General features: G+C 39.5%; 2 protein-coding genes across 2 annotated transcripts in view; one reads left to right on the forward strand and one right to left on the reverse strand.

Moving 5' to 3' along the window:
* Nucleotides 1-9,202, forward strand: part of LOC113684360 (uncharacterized) — a 31,357-nt gene extending 22,155 nt beyond the window's left edge. The window contains exons 21-30 of the mRNA XM_089188007.1: nucleotides 914-1,070; nucleotides 1,793-1,991; nucleotides 2,242-2,560; nucleotides 2,897-2,995; nucleotides 3,273-3,411; nucleotides 4,023-4,081; nucleotides 4,645-5,515; nucleotides 5,967-6,021; nucleotides 6,603-6,760; nucleotides 7,232-9,202. Coding sequence (XP_089044133.1) covers nucleotides 914-1,070; nucleotides 1,793-1,991; nucleotides 2,242-2,560; nucleotides 2,897-2,995; nucleotides 3,273-3,411; nucleotides 4,023-4,081; nucleotides 4,645-5,515; nucleotides 5,967-6,021; nucleotides 6,603-6,760; nucleotides 7,232-7,333 — 2,158 coding nt within the window. The 3' untranslated portion in view covers nucleotides 7,334-9,202. The remainder of the gene's footprint in view (nucleotides 1-913; nucleotides 1,071-1,792; nucleotides 1,992-2,241; nucleotides 2,561-2,896; nucleotides 2,996-3,272; nucleotides 3,412-4,022; nucleotides 4,082-4,644; nucleotides 5,516-5,966; nucleotides 6,022-6,602; nucleotides 6,761-7,231) is intronic.
* Nucleotides 7,640-18,033, reverse strand: LOC113684361 (uncharacterized). The gene is made up of 15 exons (XM_027201714.2): nucleotides 17,904-18,033; nucleotides 16,084-17,043; nucleotides 15,421-15,535; nucleotides 14,762-14,907; nucleotides 14,484-14,642; nucleotides 13,849-13,937; nucleotides 13,390-13,554; nucleotides 12,777-12,902; nucleotides 12,562-12,695; nucleotides 11,745-12,488; nucleotides 11,133-11,272; nucleotides 10,127-10,321; nucleotides 9,529-9,649; nucleotides 8,590-8,850; nucleotides 7,640-8,133 (listed from the first exon to the last, which is right to left on the reverse strand). Exons 2-15 carry the CDS (start codon nucleotides 16,980-16,982, stop codon nucleotides 7,993-7,995), a joined length of 3,435 nt encoding a protein of 1,144 aa, XP_027057515.2. The 5' UTR covers nucleotides 16,983-17,043; nucleotides 17,904-18,033; the 3' UTR covers nucleotides 7,640-7,992.
* Nucleotides 18,034-22,651: the final 4,618 nt, after the last annotated feature.

Consider the following 22,651-nt stretch of genomic DNA (forward strand, 5'->3'; position numbering starts at 1 on the left):
CTTAAAGAGTTTCAAAGCTGATGTTTTGAGCGTTACCATTTGTCAAAGCGATTGTTGAAGTGCGCTCTAACGAAGGGCTAACGCTCGAATCGTCAGCTTTGAAACTCTTTACGGTGGCCAATTTACACTATCAACTCGGTTGATTAAACCAAACTATCTTGTTATACTCCTTCACCGACGTAGTGCCACATTTTCTTAAGAAACTCACCCCCTTTCTTCAACGAAACAGTTGCAAATGAAGGTACTGTTAGATACAATGAACGGCAAAAATAGTTGGCACGTCATGACAAACAAAGAAACAAAAAATGACCGACTTTTTTTAGTTTTTAACTTTTACCCGACTTGAAGCATGTTGAACACTCATTTTCGCATGGCGAGCTGAGGGTCAAACGCTTATTCAACTTGGCGACAATATTTTTGTTATCATAGAGGCCACGGATATGTAGTTACGTGCGATCTAGAGCTTGTAGACTATTGAAGCGAGGTCAGGGGCTCACTAATGGAACTTCCTGCTTGTACCTGTCTTTTGGAATTTTCATCCCCGTTTCGAACTTTTGATACGACTGTAACGAGTGGCAAAAGTAGTAGACAAGCCTCCATCTCAACATAACAAACAAATTTTATTATTCATCTCTGATAAGTTACTTGAAAGTTCGGGAAAATATTGTACATTTTGTTAACACCAGGCAACATCGAAGTGGGGGAGAGTAAAAAAAAAAGAAGTCAAAAAGTATAAGCACTTGCCAAACTTTTGCCACTCATTGAAACTTCCATTTGAATTACTTAACAGTGTCTTATTCCCTGACTGGATAGTTAGAGTCACCTTGTACAGCATAATAAGCTATCGACTACCAAGGTATTGCCTGGAAGCAATTTTGCTTAGTTAAGATTAATTTTTTCTTCTCAATTTCAGATTCTACCCGTCACCATTTCCAGCAGCCTCTCGGTCAAGTGCGAGAGCAGTGTCTACACAAGTCCTTAACGAGAGAATGAAGGAAATGAGTGAGAGGATTGAAGCAATGGATCAAATCACACAGAACATGGATAGAGAGTTCAAAAGCTCGCGCGTAGTAAGATTTGCCATTGTTTTAATAACTCTGAGTGGGAAACGGGTTGGTCTATCAAATATACATTTAAAAAGATTTGTGAACTGAATACTTGCCAAATCATTAATCAAAATTTTTTGTGTCTAATTTTATTTTTTCAGTAATGTCAGGGATGTTCATTTTGGTAACAGAGGCCTTAAAATGACTTTACCCATCCCCAACCAGCTTATCGTTGTTTTCTGTACCGTTATATGACTAGGATATATGAGTGAGAGAGTGATGAGAGAGTGATGTGTTGTCGAGTTTTTAGAGTTGAATTACCAAGAGCGAACTCTGTTGAAATGGGGGAAGTACCCGCTCGGCTTCTTTTAAAAGTAGGAGTTTAAAAGTAGGAGACTTCTCCTAAGGATGCGAACTGGACTTGAGACGAGACAGCTTCCTTCCGAGAGTATCCTCGACTGAAGTTCCCTGCACTGAGTGCTTTCATAGTTGCCGAATAATTCTATTTTTTTATGTATCTTTAGGTAAATAGGCAGACAAAGTTCGGATTTTCAAAATAACGGGAGGACTGAAACGTCAAATAATTTTTTTTGTCATTGATGTTGTTGTTGTTGTTTTTTTTTTTAAGGTAAATCTCGAGGTTTTACTTTATGCTGTTAATCGTATTTTACTTTACCTTTCACGACTTTACCTCGGATGCCAAACCTATATATAACACTAAGTTTTCGTTTTTTTGTTTGTTTTAGCTTCTCTCTGCTATTCAAAGTATTGATGAAGTACTTAATCCATCGTCAAGAGCATCTTCTGCTGAGGTGATGTCTTCAAGAGGATCCGTTGGTTCGCGTAGGGAAAAGCCTCGGAGATGGGGCGACACTGCTCCTTGGAGAAGGAAAATAAATGCTGCGGTTGGTAAACCACCAACTACAATGGCATCACATTCTGAAGGTACACTATCACGAGCCTTGCCTACGAAGAGAAAAATTGGATTTATTTATTACTGATCGATCACTCGTTTAAATAATTTCCTCGAGATTGAACCATATTTGGAAAGTCTTTTCAGCCATTGTATGAAAAAGAAATGTATAAGTTTCTCTTTCCTAGCGAGTTTTCTTAGGACGTCTCCGGCTCATTACAAGGCTGCCGTCCTATAGATAGTTATTATTGACTTTTATATGTTTGTTTGTGTATCGATAAGATATGGAAGACAGCATTGATGTCCATGCAGACCCTGTAGATAAGACCGAGGATATAGCTTCCGAAGCTGATATTAAGGAAGAAAAAGAAGACATTCAGGAAAAACTTAGCAGTGGAGGAGATGAACAGGATGACCAGGAAGGCTTATGTCAGGAGGAACAAGGCGAAGATTTGATGGTCGCTTCTGGTGAAAGTGAAGAAATCGCTTCAAATCGAGAAGTGGATGATGAATCCAAACTTGAGCAGAGTTTTCAACCTAAGGAAAGAGCATCTGTCGAAAAGAGTGGAGTACCTTCATCCACGCCACCTGATGAAACGAGGTAAATGTAGCGAAAGTTTACTTAATTTTAGGTACGAGTCAGTTATACTTTTTTTGCTCCAGTGAACTGATTAGCGGTTTTCCTTTCTTTCTGCGATGCACCTCCTTGTAGATTGAGATACAGTAGAACCCCGCTAACTCTAACTCTCAAGGCAAACAAACAAATGATTCGAGTCAGCGGGGGTTCGAGCCAGCTGATAGTAAATCACAAAAAAACGGGATCAAGAGAAATCGGATGTCGTTCGGGGGGGGGGGTTGGTTCGAGTCAGTGGGGGTTCTACTGTATGTCCATATGGACTCGTGAAAAAAAGTATCTGTTTTTATTTGATACTCTTAGGAAGGAAAAAGCCCGACCGTTGTCTCAGCTGGAGTCATTGACATTATCACAAGATAAACTGAAAGAGGTATTCCAAGTTAAAGATGCGACACGAAGTCGGTAGGTTCAGTGATCAAATTCATGAGATTTTTTGCAGGATGTGCGTAACGGATTATGTTTCTTTAGAAATTTCGCCTGTATTCATCATTTGTAATCATCGTCGTCTGTAAAATCTTTAACTATCCTTGGAAATATATTAAGGAAATCAAGCCAGATTATAACTATTTGTTCTTATTGTAATTATTATTATTATTGTTATTATTATTATTATTGTTATTATTATTATTATTATTTTTATTATTGTTATTTCTAATGTTATGAATGTTACCTCTTGTAGCAGGGACCCCAGCCCCGATGCCAGGCAACACCTGAAAGAATGGATGAACCAAAAACGTTCAGAGAGAAAAGCGGAGTGGAGAGGTCGGCAGGAAGAGCTGAGAGCGCAGGAATACCAACCATTTTTGTCTCCCACTCAGGTACCTATAAACGACTTGTTATTGTGTTGAGAACGCGGCGAACGAAAGCAATTGAGGATCTTTCTGGAGGTGACCTTCCCCGGCTACATCTTTTTACATATTTTTACTGTCACACTGCAAATATGCAGTGCTTGAGTATCCTGGTCACGGGATCGAAAGGTCCTAGGTCTTTTTGTTTTGTGGTCTCATACGAGACTTTTTACCCTAACAGTGCATATACTCTCCCAGGGTTACAAATGGGTACCGACAAACTGTTAAGGTCGCCTGACGAAATGCAGGGGATGGGGGCCTTTCTCGGGATACTTGACCCGAGAAAGAAGTCGTCGGCAGGATGAGCGCGGGCTAATTTCCTGAACAGCAGCTGGTTATCGAGCATTACAAGCCGACACCGGATACGTTCCGGTAGTTAACTTAATCAGTCTTGAATGCAGACTGCAACTTTTCTCTGTGGTGTATGCGAGTCTCTCTCGCAGCCGTTCCTTGAGATGTCACGCAACGCTTCCTTAGAGAACGCGCTAAAGAACGGCTGCGAGAAAGACTGGGCTTAAATGTCTGTGCAAGTATTAAACCCTATAGTATTTGAACCATATTTACATATTTCTCGTTCCCAGGGCTCTACAAGTTTTAAAAAGATTAAGTTGATGGACAAGGAGAGAAGCGCGAAACGCAGGTAAGAAATCGATTCATTGTCTTTTATTCTTCTTGGCTCTTTGTCTCGCATTAACCTTGATAGTGGCACAAGTGGAATTTCACAACTGTCAAGTTTTGAATGAAGTTTGTTTGTTACGATTGTAAGGCAGGTTTTCTAAAAGCGATTTGTTACACATCCTTTGGATTTCCTCTTCAATAGAAGTGTACATTAGGACTCAAGTTGTGTGGTTTTCAGGCCTTTTTTTTTTCTTTTTTTTAACTGATTGCTGGTGGGTCGGTGGGGAGTTAAATATATAGAAGATGAAAAATTTTCATGAAATACTTAAAAAAAAGGGTCAAAATTGGTCACTAATCTTTGGCTATAATCTTCGACAGAAATCCCTGGAACCCTTTCCCAAGACGTCTAACAGTAATCGCATCTGAACTGTTGCCTTCACCCTATTTAGACTATACTGCATTTTTGTTTTTTTTGGTTTTGTGTTAAAAAATTGGAGTAGCATCCCAAATATATCAATCTGGGGATTTTGAACGAACCAGCCCAGAAGTTTTCGCCCTCACCCATATTTTAAAATTAATTCACAGGAAAAACGAAGACCAGTATAAAAAACAAAGGATCGAATCGGCGTCCAATCTTCTCTCTGAGATGCTAGCCGAGCCAGTTCCCAAGCCGACGGATCGTAAACCAAACCTTCGATACGCAGGCAGCGTGAACACGCGCTACTCAACTTCACTTGCGGAGAAAAAGAAGCGGACAAGTGATCGATACAAAAATTTACCGAAAGCGAAGTCTAGAGGTAAACGGGTGCGACAAGATTTCGTGGAGAAACCAGTGAACAAGAAAGAAAATCGTGTGCAGGAAAAACAATCTCTCGTTGATTCGCCGCATCCTGAAGAGTTCTCGAGGAAAGCTCAGGTTTCAGCTAGATCTCAAAATACTTATCGTCGTGATTTTTTACAGACAAGCAGCCCATCTGTTTCAGTTCAGGAAAACCTTTCGGATCTGCTAGAAGGAAGTATTGACGTTAAAAGTGGTAGACTGGTCAAAGAAAATCTACCTGCTGAGGACGATTTTTGGCGCTCGAATTCTCCGACTGGCGCCGAATTTGTGACGATACAAACGTATCGGAGTTTCGCAAAGAATCAACCGAAGAGGGTTAAAGCTAGAGAAGCATCTAGGCGTAAGCTTCCCCTTGAGGGGATAGGTGGGTATGGCTTTTCGCATCAGCCTCGAGGCACAGATCACTTGGGAAGAACTTTCTCCAGGACACGCCAGACTGACCATCTCCTCCCTGGGGTTAGAACGTTAGCCGAGATAGATCGTCTAATAGAAGACATTCCAGATGATGGCTCCACCATGGATCACGAGAGGCTTGAGGGAATCGAAAGCTTGCTAGAAGGTGATGATGAACTGAGGGAGTTGTTGTCCGATGTTAACTGGCGCGCTGATGCTAAGGTACAGTAAAATATGTGAATTATTTGAATATAGGAGTAACGGTTGATCGTGTGGTTTTGAATGTCTGCGTGAGAGTTGTCCCGGAAAGTTCTTTTGTCAATAATAACAACTGACCTAGAGATGGATCCAGGAGTTTTTTAAAGTGGAGTGGGGGAAGGACGACGAAACTTTAATTAAGAAAACACTTATTCTTTTTTCGGTAAATTACTTCTTGATCAACCCACGCGCAATAGTGTCAGCGGTCAGAGTCGATTTTGAGGATTACTTTGTTTAGGTTGTGGAAACATCAGTCACTGTCGATGACCTCAGTTCTTCTTGGGATACGCTCATCTAGACGATCAAACTACACAATCAAATGATTTTGAAGGGATCTTTTTTTTCGGAATAAATAACTTGATAGTATGAGGTCCATAAGAAGAATGGAAAGAAAATTCGTTTCTCTTTTTTTCAGCCTCAGAGGAGTGATTTCGCAAGACCGACCCGAGGGTATTCCGGCATCGAAAAAGGTAAATATGCAATATTTTCTCAGGCGACATCGCGCACACCAGGTTGTGGCTGACACCACCTAAGCTTGTCCTATCCCCCATTGCATGTGACGATCAGGAGTTTTGCTACTACTATCCTCTTGTTGGATGGGATTTTTTTCCATCATTGTTGACACTCCCTCTCCCCTCCCTGCTTCCAGCATTAATTAGGTTTTCCTGAAAATTCCCTGACACCCATTTACATCCGTGGGTGGAGAACAGCACTGTGAGAGTTTCTGCGGCTCAAGAAATCACCACTCGAACGGGCACTGACATCCAGGGTCGAGCGCTCTAACTAAGAAGTCACCTCGCCTTCCAAATTTTGTTGGACTAGCCCGTGCAGAAGCCACTCGTTACTCGTCAGTCCTTAAAGACTGAGAATTTAGACTTCCGTACCAGATGGTGAATGAAAAAATAAGTTAGAGTCATTCCAACTTTGCTTTCCTCTTCTTCTTTGAAAGAAGATTCCCTGACTGTGCATTTATTTTCGTGGCTACACACATCTATCTCGCGGTTTGGTAGCTTATTCCTCATATTTCCTTTGATTCATCTCTCCTTTCTAGATAACTGGCGAAGTAGTGAATATCAGATCGACACACCTCGGAATACTGAGCCTGCGGTTCCCACCGGCGGAAGAACATTGTCAGAATTTGATGATGACGTCAGCCCGTGGAATACTAGAGAGAGCATGCGCACGTCCGAGGATGTTGCACAGCTCTTGGTAAGTTGTGAGATAGTTGTTAAACGTCTTCAATTCTTAGAAATTGGAGGAGTTAGTAACTTGTCTACTTGGCCCACAAGATAAGCTGGGGATGGCTTCTGCTCATTTTGATCGTCACAATATCAGTCACTGTCTCTTTTAATCGATCATTTTAAAGAAAACCATCACCCGAACGATCAGAATTATGATCGGCCATTAACGACAATGCTATTCCTTTCCTTATTCCGTGGAAATCTGTTGAAGTTGGTTTATTCAAAGTAGGCGATTTTATATGAAAATTATAGGCCTGTTCAAGAGAACCATTTAAAATTTGGTCTCGTCGTCAGAAGATCGGTCCTTTCCAAGCGCGTGAAAACAGGATGACTGAGTTTCGTCTCAGCCAATCGCTGAGCTTAGTGGAAACAAATTGAGTCAAAGCTTGAGTTGAATTTTAAGCAGTTCTTATTTGTCTAATTGGTATTGTTATTCCAGGCCGAGGTGGACGAGGCCGTGGGAAATATGTCGGAGAGTAGTGGCAGTCTCAGAAGTCACATTGATTGGGAAGAAGTGGACAAAATCATGGAGGAAACGTAAAACTTGAGAGAAATGTACCTTTGCAGAATGTAAGGAAAATTTCGTAAGATAATAGCCACAAATATTTTGCTAGAACATACCAAAAAAACCAAATAGATGTGGAAAATAAGTGTTGTCTTTGCTTTCTGTAACACAAAAGTCGTAAGCAAGGAATGAGTACGGAATGCGCATATTTATGGTATGACTATTTAATTATGGATAGCCACGAGATGATTGTAGGTAGCAATCTCTTGAAAAGGCGCAATGTTTACATTTTCCGTTCGCCCGGCCGAACAAATCGCTACAGACAAGAACTAATGCACGTGATAACCCCAAATCCAAGGACATTTTATTTCAAAAGTGGAAAGACAAGACTTGATTATGATCAAGTAATTTAGTATTCAGTATTAAAAGCCAAACCAGCAATAAATAATTATTTGCTGAGACCATTCCATTAAAAAAATTATATGATTAAAGAAGTCAATAACAACTATGTTGTTAAGTTTCAAAACAGCCAAATTTTAATTATGCTGACATTTCCATCGCACAAATGATTTTAAAAATATCAAGGTCGCAGTAGTTCATTGCAATAATGCGTCACCAAAGTTTTCAACTGGTCCGCAAATTGTTGAAAACTATCAAGTCTGAACTAGGTTTACTTAGAAATATATCTTGTGAATTCAGTCCAGAATGTCATAGCAAATATTATCGCTGCTGAATCTCAGCTGCAGGAATGAGTCCATCCATACTGGGTCATGTGTGGCAGTTTGCTTCAAGCGTTTTGCATTAGAATGCAGTAGTCTTTTCAATAGAACTTGACCCTACAAAAGAGGAAATATCGTTTCATAGGTTATACTAAGTGCAGGAGCGGAGGAGACTGGGGGATAAAGCTAAGCAATACTATAACCTTTGTTGAAAGGCAGCAAGATATGCTTTAATTCGCGTAGCTTCAGAGGCTTATCCCGATTTTTGTAAATGAATGATTTCTTAGAGTATTGCTACGCTTTCATTATGGAATGACAGTTTAATTAGGGTCGTTACCCGGAGATATGCTTAGATTTCCTTGACATTTTTCCGGCTTGGTAACCATCCTGATGGGCAGGCACTAAGAGAGTTACGTTACTTGCCCAGTAGCATAACACTCGGCCAGGTTCGAACACAAGACTTTTGACACGAAGTGTTAAATGCTAACGAGAAAAAAAAACAGCTATTCTCCCTTCAGCTATTCAAATTCAGAGTTGAAACCACGGCACACTTAATTTGTTTCAGTTTGTTACCTCTTTTGTGACCTGCACCATGGGACTTTCCTTTCTGCCCGCCATCACTTGTTGTAAAAGCTCTTTGTATTTTAAAGTAGTAGCTGTAGTAGCAGTTCCGTTGCCCTCTAAGGGAAAGGGTATCTCACTATGGTCACAAAAGAGAACTTTCGCCAGTGGGACCTGTTGGTGACAGTAAATGTTTTGCACGACAATGGTGAAGTTTGGCGGACAATCTTCTCCTGCATCACGTGGCTCGTGAATTGTGAAACAATTATTTTCCTATAGATTGAGACCAAAGCAAAGACTTGAAATCACGTTTGATAGGTGTACAAGAGGAAATAATGGGGGCATTATTTTCTCTGGTAGTGTATTGTCGGCCTTCACACGCACATATCCGATTATTGTCCAATAAGTCAGTAGTTTAGGTCAGGGTATTATGGACAACATGGCTTTTCCTATTTGCATTCACAGAGCTTCGGGAGGAGTGATTGCTGGTTAACAGTGATATTCAAAACCACGAAAATTAGGAAAATGTTCTTATTTAATTTATGAGCAATAGGAAAAAAAAAAGTAATTTGTGATATATATGAATTTTGGGAGAATAAATGTGTTGTGTGTACTCATGCAAAAACCTGGGTAAGTTCAGGTTTTAGATCCCTGGTTCCCTAGACCAGACTTCGAGCGATTAACTCAGTTGCACACTGTTGAGCTATCATTGTTACTGGATCTTTACTAAGCATTAATTGTAATAGATTCCACGGAGCTTTCATCTCAGCAGAAAGCTTAACAAAACTGTCCTGTTTATTTCAGTTTTGAAACCCTCCATTTATATGCGCAGGGCAGTTTTGTAACATTAATGAGAACTTCTCAACATAACAAAAAGGTTAAAAAAAACGTTTATGTAAGAAAATGGGCAAGAAAACAGGGAAGCGAAAGGGAATTCGTATTATTCATTACCTGGGGAGATTCAACAAACGACCTGACTACACATTGCAAAGCATTTTGCAAATTTTCAAAGGGTTTTCTGTCTTTTGGAGCCGCTCTGTCCTCATCCATAGGATAAAAATCCATTAAGATACTGCAACAAAAAAGAAAAAAAAAAGATGTAAACGGCTGAATATCACCGGCAAAAAACTTCCTTGTCGTTCCTCACCTTTAAACGGACATTCTGGCCTCTAAGCAAAAATATTTGTTCACTATGATATTTTAAAATCATAGTTTGTTTGGAGATGATAAGAGGTCCCCTAAAATCCTTGCGATGAAACAAATCATTGCAGAAAGAGAGGCCTGCAACATTCACGCAGCAAGGATGTTTAGATATTTAGGACGAAATTTGATGGAGAAGATGATTTGAAAAGAGGTCTTTGATAGGTAGGGCGTCTACAGTGGGCAGTCAAGTTACTCCAACATAGGTTTTTGTTATCTCTTTTGAATAGTTTTCCTTCCTGACGTAAATTTGAAAGAAATATATCGTTAACAAGACTGTGGGTAATAGAACTGAAAGAGTAATTGCAGCTGTTAAGTATACGGATACATATATAGTTGCTAGCCATACTTGAGATCTTCTCTTGAAGTCCATATTGGAAGATTTGAAAAGTCCAGGTACGGAATTCGCTTGATACAAACTGGTCCATACACACCCAGGTCACTCTTAGGAAAATGGCATCTAAGCCTCTTTTTATCCTTTAATAGCTGAACTTTAGATGTCCTCCCGTCCACGGGTGCAGCAAAATGAAGTCGTAGGGGTTTCCTTAAAGTTAAGGAAAATATGATCGTTTAAGTCTTACAGTAGGGGGCAGGGGATTTTTGGGAGATCACATAGTTCTCAGTGGGAACTGAGGGGGGAATCAGTTATCGCCAACAGAATATAAAGAGGGGGAGGGGGGACTCTAGAAAATTGACTGCCATTAGTCCATGTTACAGTTGTGTGCTTGGTTACCAAGCCTTTGAACAAGAATGAGGCTAAGGGTGACCTTGTTATGATACAAACCTTGCTGCTTTTAAAATGCAAATTACTTTGTTATCATGCTAACTAGATACTGGTTTCAATCGCAACAAGGTCACCTTCAGCCTCACTCCAAATCAAAGACTTGGCAACTAAGTACACAACTGTAAAATGGCCTATTAACTACACATGAAGGGTCCAAAGAATATTACGGAGCCTTATGGGAGTCATGCAAGTTTTATTGTGGCACCACCAAAATCCCTCCACCCGCAACTAAAAAAAGGGGTTTCAATAAAAGCCAGCCACTGGCGTTCTTTCTGCCGTCTGTTTAGCGTACGCTATCGTGTTTGTGTTTTGTCATATCGGGTGCAGCGGTCTATTACACCATCGGTCGCCACTTTTCAAAAACATTATTGGAACCCTTGGCTAAACTCTGGCAATGCCCTTTCAGTGTTCCTGACGGACCGACTGACTTTGTACTTGACTGACTAAATGACTGACTGACCAACTGAACAGAAATAGGAGTGGCCAAGGAACGTGCCCCAGCACGAATCTCCAGGCCCACAACAGGAAACCTTTATCAGATAGCTTTTCGATTTGGGAAGATTGCATTTACCCTTGACAGTCAGTAGAGATTTCCACTGCAGTGGGCAAGTCCGTCGGGTAATATTCTACTTTAGGACCTGTTATGTCCGCTGTTCTGAGAATCAGAATGTCTGCATTGTAGCACATGGCATGTTCTTCCAAAGCCAATAGCTGTGTTTAAAAAGTATAGCGATATCAAAAAGAAAGATTATCACCACAATTAGCTCTAGAAGAAATCAAAGGGTAGAGGAGTATGGAATTACAAGATGTTATGGTTACGGCGAACTTCTGGCACAGCCGGCTAACATGTTAGGCATATTTTCGAGAATTCCACCTATCAGTGCCCATAAGCCCACATCGATAACTAACAAATATTCACCGAAGTGGTGATAAATACTCTCCACTTTCACTGACACTGAGGAAAAACCTTTTGAGCCCGCGATGGTCATACGATTTTCAGCGTTTCAATACTACAATGTGAAGAAAATTTCCGGATGTATACAGGAATCGACCAACCAGCCGACCGACCAACCGAAATTTCTCCCCAATAACTGCGAGAAATTGTTCATGTCATGAAATTCGCTCGTTGAAAACATAGTAAATAGATCAGTAAAAGAAATAAATAAAAAGTAGATCTTCCCACCTCAAGCTGGTCGGTTTTTAAAACCTCTCGCGACACCAATGTCACATCAAGTAACCCCAGGCCGAATTGTGTAATGTCATCCACTCGCTCCACGGTTGTCGATAGGAGCTCGTTTTCACTGTCATCTTCGGTTGCGTGACCATCATTATGAATAATGACAACATCAGAGTTTTTTGTCTCAGGTGAAACTTCATCTTCTAACTGATCAAACGGAGAATCGATACCTGATGGGACAAGACTCGAAGGCGCTTTCTTTTGCCTCTCTTCAGCCACTAAGCAGTCTGTACTCTTGTGCACGTGGTCAGGGTTTTGAATGATAATATCTTGACTGGAGAGGATCTCAAGACGGTAGCAGCTGTCATACTTTTGGAGTCTGTTGCCCACGTGACCACTGACGCAGCTAATTCTGACACAGGACAAGTTCTTTTTCGACCTACGGGATTTGCGCATGCGTCTTTTTGCTTGACTTAACTCTACCATTTCGTAATCCGTTTTGCTTGTCATCATGACTTTTTCATTCCTGAAACAGCAAGAAGTTTTCGTGGAGCTTCTCGTTTCAGGTTTCAATTTTACAGCTTGTGAAGTGCAGTTGACAGAAGAACTTATCAAAATAAGAACTGTTTCTTCATGAAGAGCTTTCCAATCTGCTTCAAGCATTAACAAGCTCACAGTTCCCTGGTCAACATCGTAGCGCACATTGTTGTAAAACAAATGCACAGGGCGGTGAAATGTCCTCTGCTCCAACTAGTCCAGAAAAAGAAAATTTTATTAAAAAATACTAAGTTGTTATTCGAATCAAAACGCATTTCCTTCTCACCTGTGAAAGAGGCCACACTTGAAGAAACCTCGCATCGGTTGGATCCTCAAACAAGACAGCTTGCATGACTGGGGTGTTGCGTGACAGAGAACTGATTGGAAACGTGACACGAACTTCTGCTTTAAGAACCGTGCCTGCGAAAAACCTAGAGCTAAGACCTTAACCCTTTCAACATATCAAGGAGTATAAAGTATAACATTTGAAATCAGTTTTACCTGGGCATACTCCAGCCAAGCACTTGAGAACATTCCACGAAAGGCAGCAAAGCTTACTGAAAGTTCGCTTTTTAAAAAGTCTTACGGATGGTAAACATTCTTCGATAAAGCAAAGAACCTGTTCGGCTGTAACATAGGGAAAAAGTAAAAACAGAATAAACGCAGCTGCAAAGGCGAAAAAAAGACAGATAATCTGAGTCGGGAAGAGATTTGAAGGTATGACTAACTGTGCACCAATTGAGGGCCTCAGTACTGAATTGCCGACAATAAGTTGCAAAGTTGGGTCTGATCATATGTAAAATTGATGCGGCATACTGCTCGGATCAGAGATATGCAAATAGTTGTCTGTCTGATAATCGATGAGAAAAAGAGGCCAACTCAAGCTCGTAAGTAAGGCAAATAAATTTGTTTTTCATGAATACAGAGCCGCCAACAACAAGTGATTTTCAATCGAAAAAAGGTATAAAGAAGATGTAAGCTGAATAAACCATTTGTTAACAGCCTATCTTACTTTGAAATATATCGGGGCAAAGGTGTAAACATTTCTCTCAAAGAATGGCTCCTGATTGGAAAACTCTCTTGTTTTGTCTTTTTATAAGTAATCCCAACTTACCTTTCTCCTCGAAAGTTACTGCAATTAGCAAAAACGCCATGAAAAATGTCATAGGGGAGGAGAGGGTCACGCCACTTAGTTGCAGACAACGTTCATTAGCAGAAGGGAGTCTAAAGCATCTGGCTGCCACTGACTTAAGTGCAGAGAGAACATCTGGGGAACGAACTGAGGAGAAATAACATTGTCTCAGCATCTTTGATGGTATCAAAGTGCATGAGAAGTCAGACCTCTTCATCGACTTTTGGTTGGAATAAGAGAAGGTGAATTAGTGGAGCCCCTGCAGCGCTGAAGTAATATTTTAGAGAAAGGAGGAAGTTTGGGTTGAGTGGAATGTATTTCTTTGCATTTTGCCGTAGTCTTTAGATGATTCGGAGTCATCTGAACTAATAATGGAGACGGTTATTCTCGAGAGACCAGCTGAAAGGGATTCCCCTTTAAATTATACCTTAAAGGACTTACGTAGAGTGATCTGCGAACTTTCGCGTTCGGTTTTTACCCAAACCATTCGATCTTCTATTCTTCGACTTTCATTCAGAGTCATTATGTCACTGAAAATAACAAACGATTATTGATAACATGGCTAAGTTAACAATGACCTCTCTAAAAGGCCGAATTTACCGGTCGGTGAAAGTTTCCATCTAACTAAGGTACTTACTGTCCATGGAGACAGATGGGAAGAAGAAGAAGAAGAAAAAACAAACAAATAGACATATAGAAAACAACTGTGCGCAGGGTGGGGGTCGCGGTGGTCTTATGGTTAGCGCGCTGTACTCCGGTCGAGAAGTCTGGGTTCGAGACCTACACGGATCATTGTGTTGCGTTCTTAAGCAAGCTCTTTTCTCCCATAGTGTTTCTCTCCAAACAAGAGAGGATACCGGCGGAAGATCAGGGAAGCCTGATGGTGGACAGGCATTCCACCCAGTGGAGAATATTAACACTCCTAGCCACTTCATGCAATGGAAACCAGGATAAACGCCAGCTGGGTGGGCTACTTGCCTCAAGTACAGATTTAACAAAGTACAAGTGAGGAGACATAAAGGCGGACTGGCATAGTGAGAAGGAAAGTGGTAAAGCCAGATTAGGTTATAACATACCTCCTTCCGAGATCTAAGTCCTCCGCAAGTTTGAGCCCGAGAACAGTGGGAAACAAACTCTGCCGTACTCCAAGGCTCGACTCTAAGTATTCCAGAAGACTGGATAGACCGGAAGCTCTCCATAGCATGGTGGATGTAAACAACTGGGACTGATCTGGCCTTCATTTCAAAAAATCTCTCGGTCAGAGAACAAAATTTGAATTTTAAATAGGATTAAAAAAAGACTTTGGACCGAAAACATACGCACATTTATCAGATCGAGTTCAGGAACAACTTGCTCTTTCAATCTGTCTGTGCAACATACTAGAATGTTCAATAATCCAACATGGTCACTGAGGTTACTTGTGTCGATTATATCGAAGACGGCATCCTTTGGAAGACCATTACGACACAGGTCCAGGGCGTCTCCCTCCCAAAATGTCACCTAAAAATAACGAGTGTGCAAAGTTCTTTTTTCCTTTCATTTTTATTATACTCTTAACAGAAGAAAACGGAAAGGTGAAACGTCGAAACACAAAGGGCCATTTTTACAGAATGGATTACTTACCATTCTATACTTGAAACAAAATTTAGAATTTCATCATTGATTATCGCTAAGTGGACCAGGCGATGTCGCCTTTTGAGGCGACCGTGTGCAAGGGCGTGATGTCAAAAAGTCACTTACAACCTCGCTAAGGAATAAACTTCGGTTGTTATTCGTGTTGCCGGGAAGAGAGTAAGTATTTCATTTGTCCTTAGAGTGATAAGGTCATTCATAACCGATCAGATTGATGAGGGTGCAAAGTTCAATAGGGAATTATCAGGAGGTTACAAAATGGATTGTCTGACCGGGACCATAAGTAAACGGAACTAAAACAAACCAAGAGTTCTGCATACATAGTGTAAGGAAAGCATTGGTACATTGCAATAACCTTGATATCATTTCATTAATGTGCACCTGTATTGGAAGATGTTTCGTTTTACTTCTAACGAAGCCTTGGAAATGTTTCACCAACTCCTTGAGTTTTTCCTTACAAACTTTTGTTATGCATTTCTTAATTTCGAGCTTATGCCTGTGATGAAAAAAATAAACAAACAACCAAAAAAAAAGATATAGATATATATGTATTTAGACATGATACATTGATTAAAATAACTGAATCAATTTTAAAAGACGCTGTTTATTGTATTGCAGATGAAAGTTATTCATCCATCAATACATCTATTTAACACCTACAACTTAAAACTCGTTTGTACGCTTCGCGTAGCCACGAATTAAAAACGTAGAGAGAGTTGTTCGTCTCTTCACGTGTGTAGAGCAAAGAAAAATCTTAGTGTCCTACGAAGTATCGAACCCCTGCCCTTCAGATTTCGTGCTCCGATGCTCTATCGACGAGTTACTGAGTACTCAACAGTGAGCTTGAGGATCAGTTTGTTTATATGTGACAAGCGTCTTACGAACTCAGTGCTAGGATCAGCAATGCGTACGCGTAAATCAGAAAGTGAAATAAAAAGTAAATTCTGGCTCAGTTGTCGAGTAAAGAGATCGAGTTCGAACATTGTCATCCCTCTCATTCTATTCATTCTTGTGAAAAAAAAATTTACCAAAGGAACCACTTACCTATCAATTGGAATAAAACCGGAAAACGGACAGCTCCCATAATGCACTTTCCATTTGTGCTCAAACGGGCGAATGAGAGTTGAGTTTACTTTAGGACTGTTTTGAACTTCCGGTGTAACACCGCTCAAAAAATATGAATAGATTTCTTTATAAACAAAGCCACGCTCATGAAGGCATTTGCGACCAAGCTTGTGTTCATCTGTCGGCGTAAATAGCTGTTTAACTGTTGTGTTTGTCAATGAGGTTACTGCTGTTATAAAATTAAAGTGGTCCTGTTGAGCATCCTGGGTTTCTGGTTGTGCCAAATTTAGCCCTGTCACCATCAATCTTCGCCGTTGAAGCGATACATTATCAATATCCAGTTCTAAGTGAAGCCAGTCTTTCCAAATTCGTAGACACTTTGTAAACAAGGTGACAGACCCAAACTGCGACTTAACGTCATCTTGTTTCGGTGATGAAAGTTTCTGCAGAATCGTTTGCAATCGCTTTAATTCGTTGCTAGAAAGTGAAAGGTTATACCATAAATTCCACAAAAAATCCACATCGAAGTCACAATTTGGGTCGATCGATCGCACAGTCTCTAGGATGATAACATCTCGAGCGATTATTGACGGATCATGATCATTCAAGTTAAAGTGAAGCGAAGCTGGGATTTGTGATTGTAGTCGTTGGTAAAGCTCTGAAACTGTGAACAGGAGGTTTCGAATGTCTCCTGTACCAAGCAATAAAAAATCAAGACTTTCATCACTCTTGGACGTTCTGAAGTACTCTGCTAAATTTATCCCCGGCGTGTTTCCAAAAGCGTAAGTGTAATGACCGGTTGGAAACAAAACTTGCGCCTTAGGATTTGACAGACTCAGCTTCAGAACTCCATGTTTGTCGTACTGCAGTTGCATCATAGAAGAAGAAGATCAATTCATCATGAATAGGTTGATAGCCATTGCGATTTCCATGAGCTACCTGTTTAAACAAGTTAAAGTCATTTGCATTCATTGTCAACTTTAAACACACACCAGACTTGTCAGTCTGTCAAATACGCCAAAACAGACTTATCACGGCAGAGCAATATTCCGTTCTAAGTCATGTGTCCTCGGCGATTAAAACTCAGAGACAATATATAACCACTTTACACTCTTATGCTAGCTTTTAAACTGTTAAAGCAAAATCAATTCAAGAGGAAAATAATTATTGTCCTAAAATAATGCCTATGGAACATCAATTTATTTTGCAACGCTGTTCAGCCAGGGCAAGAATACTTCCAAGCCATATGAACGAAATCACATCAATGTTATCATTTCATAAACTCAATATATTTGGTTCATCTGGCGTAATTGCAACTCTGAATCGGCGGTCGAAATTGAAAATTCTGTCCTATAAGATTCAAAACAAATTCTATCACCGAAACGATATTATCGGCCGCTGAAACCCTAACGGAAGAAATGGCAAACATTATTACAGCTCTACGTCAAAATGATCAGTCAAACGCGAAGGAAAATTTACATGAACTCGAGGGCTTTTTGTCAAGATTATCTTCGTGTCAGTTGAGAACAACGATTCTCCAACCCTTTTAAAGTAGAACTTAGGATAATTTGAGCTGCAAATAGAAGTTTTTAAGTCCAGACTTAAGTTCAAAGAGGTAAAACACTTATCAAAACAAACTATGGGATATTGCCATGAATATCACGCTTATATGTTTCAACGAAGGCCAAGTCAGTTAATTTTTCATTGTTCAGAAGATCAGTTTAAACAAATTTAGCAAAACATTGTCACTTTGTTCAGTTTCAAGAAATAATAGAAAAACGTTACAAAATAAGGATTACCTAAAATGCTGCTATTACCCTATGCTTCCGCCAGCATCCACTACCGATGTCAAATGAGCGACGAGGCTTTTTTTAACAAAAAAAATATTTGCATACATTTGCATTTAAAAAACAAACTAACTCCCACGTCTACTTAACGATAAAGCTTCAATTCCAAACTAACATCAAGAATTTATTTTAATCTAGCCATCTTTATGAAAAATTACAGATTTTAGGCGGAATATTGAAAGCATTACGGCAGAAATTTTACAGGGTGACATAAATCTATCGATTCAAAATCCGCGGATAAATCTTTTTGTTCCTAACAGGTTGTTTGCACTTAAACAGCGATTCTATCGCAATAAAATTAGCATATGCCTCTTATAGAAGATATGGCGTCAAACATTAATAATAATTTCTCGAAATTATTTAAGAGCTTTTAAACGATTTTTTAAAATCAGTTTATACTTATCATACATCGCGTTTCTTTTTTTCCTGACCGTCTCTAAGGCAACAGTTATTAAAGTAGTCTCTCGCGCTCTTCACCACCGAAATGGTTACTTAGCAACTGTATTACTTTTCATTTCTATGGCGCTTTTACTCTGAGTAAGTTTTAATTTCCTCGGCAGTTGCCAAAGGCTGAAAAGTTGAGCAACAGATACATTTCAATGAAAACTGCTCAATTAATACTGAAATAGAGAAGCCTTGACTGTGCTCTGTTCTGTTGTAAAGCACGTTTTAAACGGTGTATTCATTATCTCGTAAATGATTGGGTTTACAACACTGCTGGAGAACATCAAATACACTGTTACCCTAGGCACCTCATGTGGAATATACCCTCCAGCAGTGATTATAAAAGCGCTTGTGGTTGGGGGACCACACGTAACTAAAAAGAAACAAACCATCATGAAACAACTCTTCGAGACGTGGTGGTCAGTACATAGGAACCTTGGTGCGCCACACCATCTCGCATACGTACATACATACGCACGCGTACATTGGCGTTGACTTTATTAATACATGCTTTCTTTCACCTTTTGATAAATTTTCCAATAGTAGTGAAGTGCCGCACAAGTTATAACTTTGAGGATCCCTGTAATCAATATGACGAAATAAGTGTCCTTCCCAGTAGTTGACATTACAAACAAAGGCGTTTGAGTCGAAGTTCATTTTTCCCCATCCTTACAATAGATTTTTTTCGTGGAACTGAGCCATTACCTAGGAAAGCTCCCCAGTTGTTCGCCCTTACACCGCTTAGTAAAGCCTTACAAGTACAATACCAGGAGTAATAGCTATTATGGACTTTCTCCATATTGTTCCCGTAAGGAATCTTTGATAAACATTATACGAAGTCGACGCTTCCAGAGAATGCTCAAACATCGCAGAATACCCTCGACTTTTTAGTTCACTGAATCCGGAACACTCTTCCCATCAAATTTTACTGGCTTTTCGTTAACGGAAACCGTAATCGTCTATCAATTTCAGCGAAGGGAATGATCGCTAAGATTTCCGTTTGAAGGTCGACTTTAGCACGGATTTAATGTATTCGAAACTAAAGCCATTTGTGATTTATTTCAACTTCGTATTGCCACATAATCATCTATTAGTTGTTCGCGACTCTGTCGAGCAGATTTGAAAATTAAAAAAACAGCGAAAGGAACAAGAGAACTTTTGTATTTACTGTAAAATAAATCTGTATTATTCTTCTGCGCAAACAGCTTAAAGCCGGCAAACGAAAAAACCTCGATGTTTACCGTTTGCTGTTCGCCTGAGCCACCTTCGTCCCTATATTGTTCTCTCAAGATAGTGGTTACATCGATATCTCCTTTGTTGCCTCCGATTTAAGTAAATCACTTTAAATAAACGACTCACGGCATCATTTCTTCTCTGTCAGTAGACTAGTTGTCTGTTTGAGGTGACAAAGGTTTAAAGAGTTTTTACTGAAAATTTATTAATTTAAATGACCAGTGGTAATTAAACCTTGTTGATTATTCCATTAAGCGATCAGGGTATGTTCCTTCGCTTTAGCTGATTGTTTTGATAACTATGGTTCTAGTTAGACGACACTTCACTGCAAAGTGCCTTAAACTCATTTTATCTTTGCCAAGAGATATATTCTCCCTTTATTAAATGAACAGTTGATAGCAGACGATGTCCATTTAAGCTTACTTGAATTAAGTCATTTTTTTCTGAGCGACACTCTGTTTCAATGGTCTCAATGGGGTAATCACTTTTACGGTTAATATAACTCCATTGCTGTTACCATCATTTTTTTAAGGTCATCTTTTTTTTAACCGTTAAAAAAAGATGACCTCGAAAAAATGATGGTAACAGCAATGGAGTTATATCTATCGATTAAAAGTTCTCCGCCAATCGCCGAAATTTCAACCGTTTTACGCCTATCGGTTAACCCCATTGAGACTCTATTTCCTATGCTGTCCAGTTGATTATTCCATTAAGCGACCAGGATATGTTCCTTCGCTTTGGCTGATTGTTTTGATAAATTTGGTTCTAGTTTGACGACACTCCACTGCAAAGTGCCCTAAACCCATCTTTTTTTGTCAATAGATATATTTTCCCTTCATCAAATAAACAATTGATAACAAGACGAAGAAAACTCTATTTTAATCGTACATTTAAACTCACTTGAATTGATTCATTGTTTTCTGAGCGACATTGTTTCGACGGTTAATATAACCCATCGTTGTCAACATAATTTTGTTTAAGGTCATCTCTTTTTAACGGATATCGGTTAAAATTTGTCAACTTCTCCGCCAATCGGCGAAATTTCAAACGCTTTACGTCTATCGGTTAACCCTATTGAGACTCTAAATTTTCTATACCGTCCAGATCAAAATAAATCACCTTTATTGTGACTCAGATATCCAAAATGTTCTGAGTCGTTTTCATTCTATCATGCCTATTATTGCTTTACGCCGAAGTTTTTTTCAATTAAAAAAACAGCTAATGCACTGAAAAAGGTGCGTGATTCTTCAAGTTTTTGATATAAAGTGATTGGGACGGAGTTCTAATAAAAATCAGAGAGGAACATAGACTTTAATAAGGTGGCTGTAACGAAGGGCAGAAGCTGAAACGACGTTGGTTCCTTCTGCGGCTTTTACTGTTTGCACAATAGAGGGTAAAGATTTTCTTTTACTGAAAAAAACGAGAGTTGTTTTTTCTATTTGCTTTTTTTTTTTTTCGGACCACTACATTTACTCCTCATGCAAAAGAATAACTGATAAAGAAATATGAGGAAAAATGAGTTTAAAGATAATTAGTGATAATGGCTCTCTTGAATTCAATAAAATTGTATTTAAGTCGGCCGTAAAACGAAAATCTTAACAATCATTCCCTTTTGCTGAAGGAGCTTGATGTTTTCAGCATCCTTGAAAATAAAGCCAGCGGCAGGTAAAAAGATCTTAACCAGGTTTTTGAGAGATTCAGGGAATTAAAATCGTGAGTATTATTTGAGCGTTCTCTGAAGCAATAACCTTGTACTATGTTTATTGAAAGAGGGCTATGGAGAAAATTCTTTAAATTAATCTTGAAATTGTAGAGGCCCATCGAGGAACGTGAATCCGATGCACTGAGAGCCCTGCCGAGTATTGGCTCAGTTTCAACATCAATTTTTTTTTACTTTACCGTTAATCCCGTAAATTTGCACCTCCCTCTCGACCAATCAGAGACAAAGGTAAAGTCAGTCAGGAAGTGCTCACTCGCTTTTTTTTCTGCTCTTCAGAGAGTTTGGTTAATTTTATTTTGAGTACTCACCAGTTGGTCGATAGGTAAGTGTTTATTAAAGTCACATTGCAGCCCATAGGCTGAATTACGCAATTGTTTACTTACTAAGATTTAAAAACGTTACGATAATGACTAAAGTATAAAATAGGTACTAACTATGTTTCATGGAGATCTAGTAACCAATATAATAAGACCTTAATACACTTCTATGATATATAATTTGGAAAATAACCCTACAATGGTCGTTACAAGTTCCACTCATGAAAATTTACCCAGAAAATTCGATTTGCTCTGCGGCCATTGCAAGTATAAAAGAGTTCTTTGGCCTATTGGTGAGGACATGTGGCATATTATAAAGGCGATGTTTTCTTATATTATACCCTTGGATTCTTATGTAAGGGCGGAAGTAAGCGGTTCAGCGTATGGTCTTTATCAGATGCGATGCTATGAAAAAGCTTATCACATAATGAATCAATATGGTCCACCATTGGTGTTATGCCAAGGATTTCGCATGCATAATTGTAGCTCGTGCTGGGTAAAATGATTGAGATCGCCCTTTTCTCAATACGAACAAGCGCATTGATGGGATATTGCGGCAAGGCGTTATAAAGTACCTGAACGGCATAATCGACCACGGACCTTACGCACGTATTGTAGTAAAGAATTAGATCTGTTGGCGATAATTTCGTGCGTTTGAGCTGTACTAGGAAATGCAATCGCTTAATAGCTTTCCAAGCTACATTTTCAACGTGTGCATTCCAATTTAGGTCAGCGTTTGTAATAAGTCCCAGCAACTTGGCGGTACTTACAACATCTACTTCTTTTCTGTCGATAACAACTGCATCCAGTTCAACTGGACTCCTGGAAAACGAGATTTGGAGCTCCTTGCAATTATCAGGGTTGAGTTGTTCTCTATTTATATGGGACCACTCAATAACCTGCTTAACTATACTCTGTGCTTTACTGGTATTCCCTTTCGGAACGACTTCGGATGCTGTAATGTCATCAAAAAATTTCCATAAATG

Source organism: Pocillopora damicornis, chromosome 11, assembly GCF_964200805.1.
Source record: "Pocillopora damicornis chromosome 11, jaPocDami1.2, whole genome shotgun sequence".
In the NCBI taxonomy this organism is placed as follows: Eukaryota; Metazoa; Cnidaria; class Anthozoa; order Scleractinia; family Pocilloporidae; genus Pocillopora; species Pocillopora damicornis.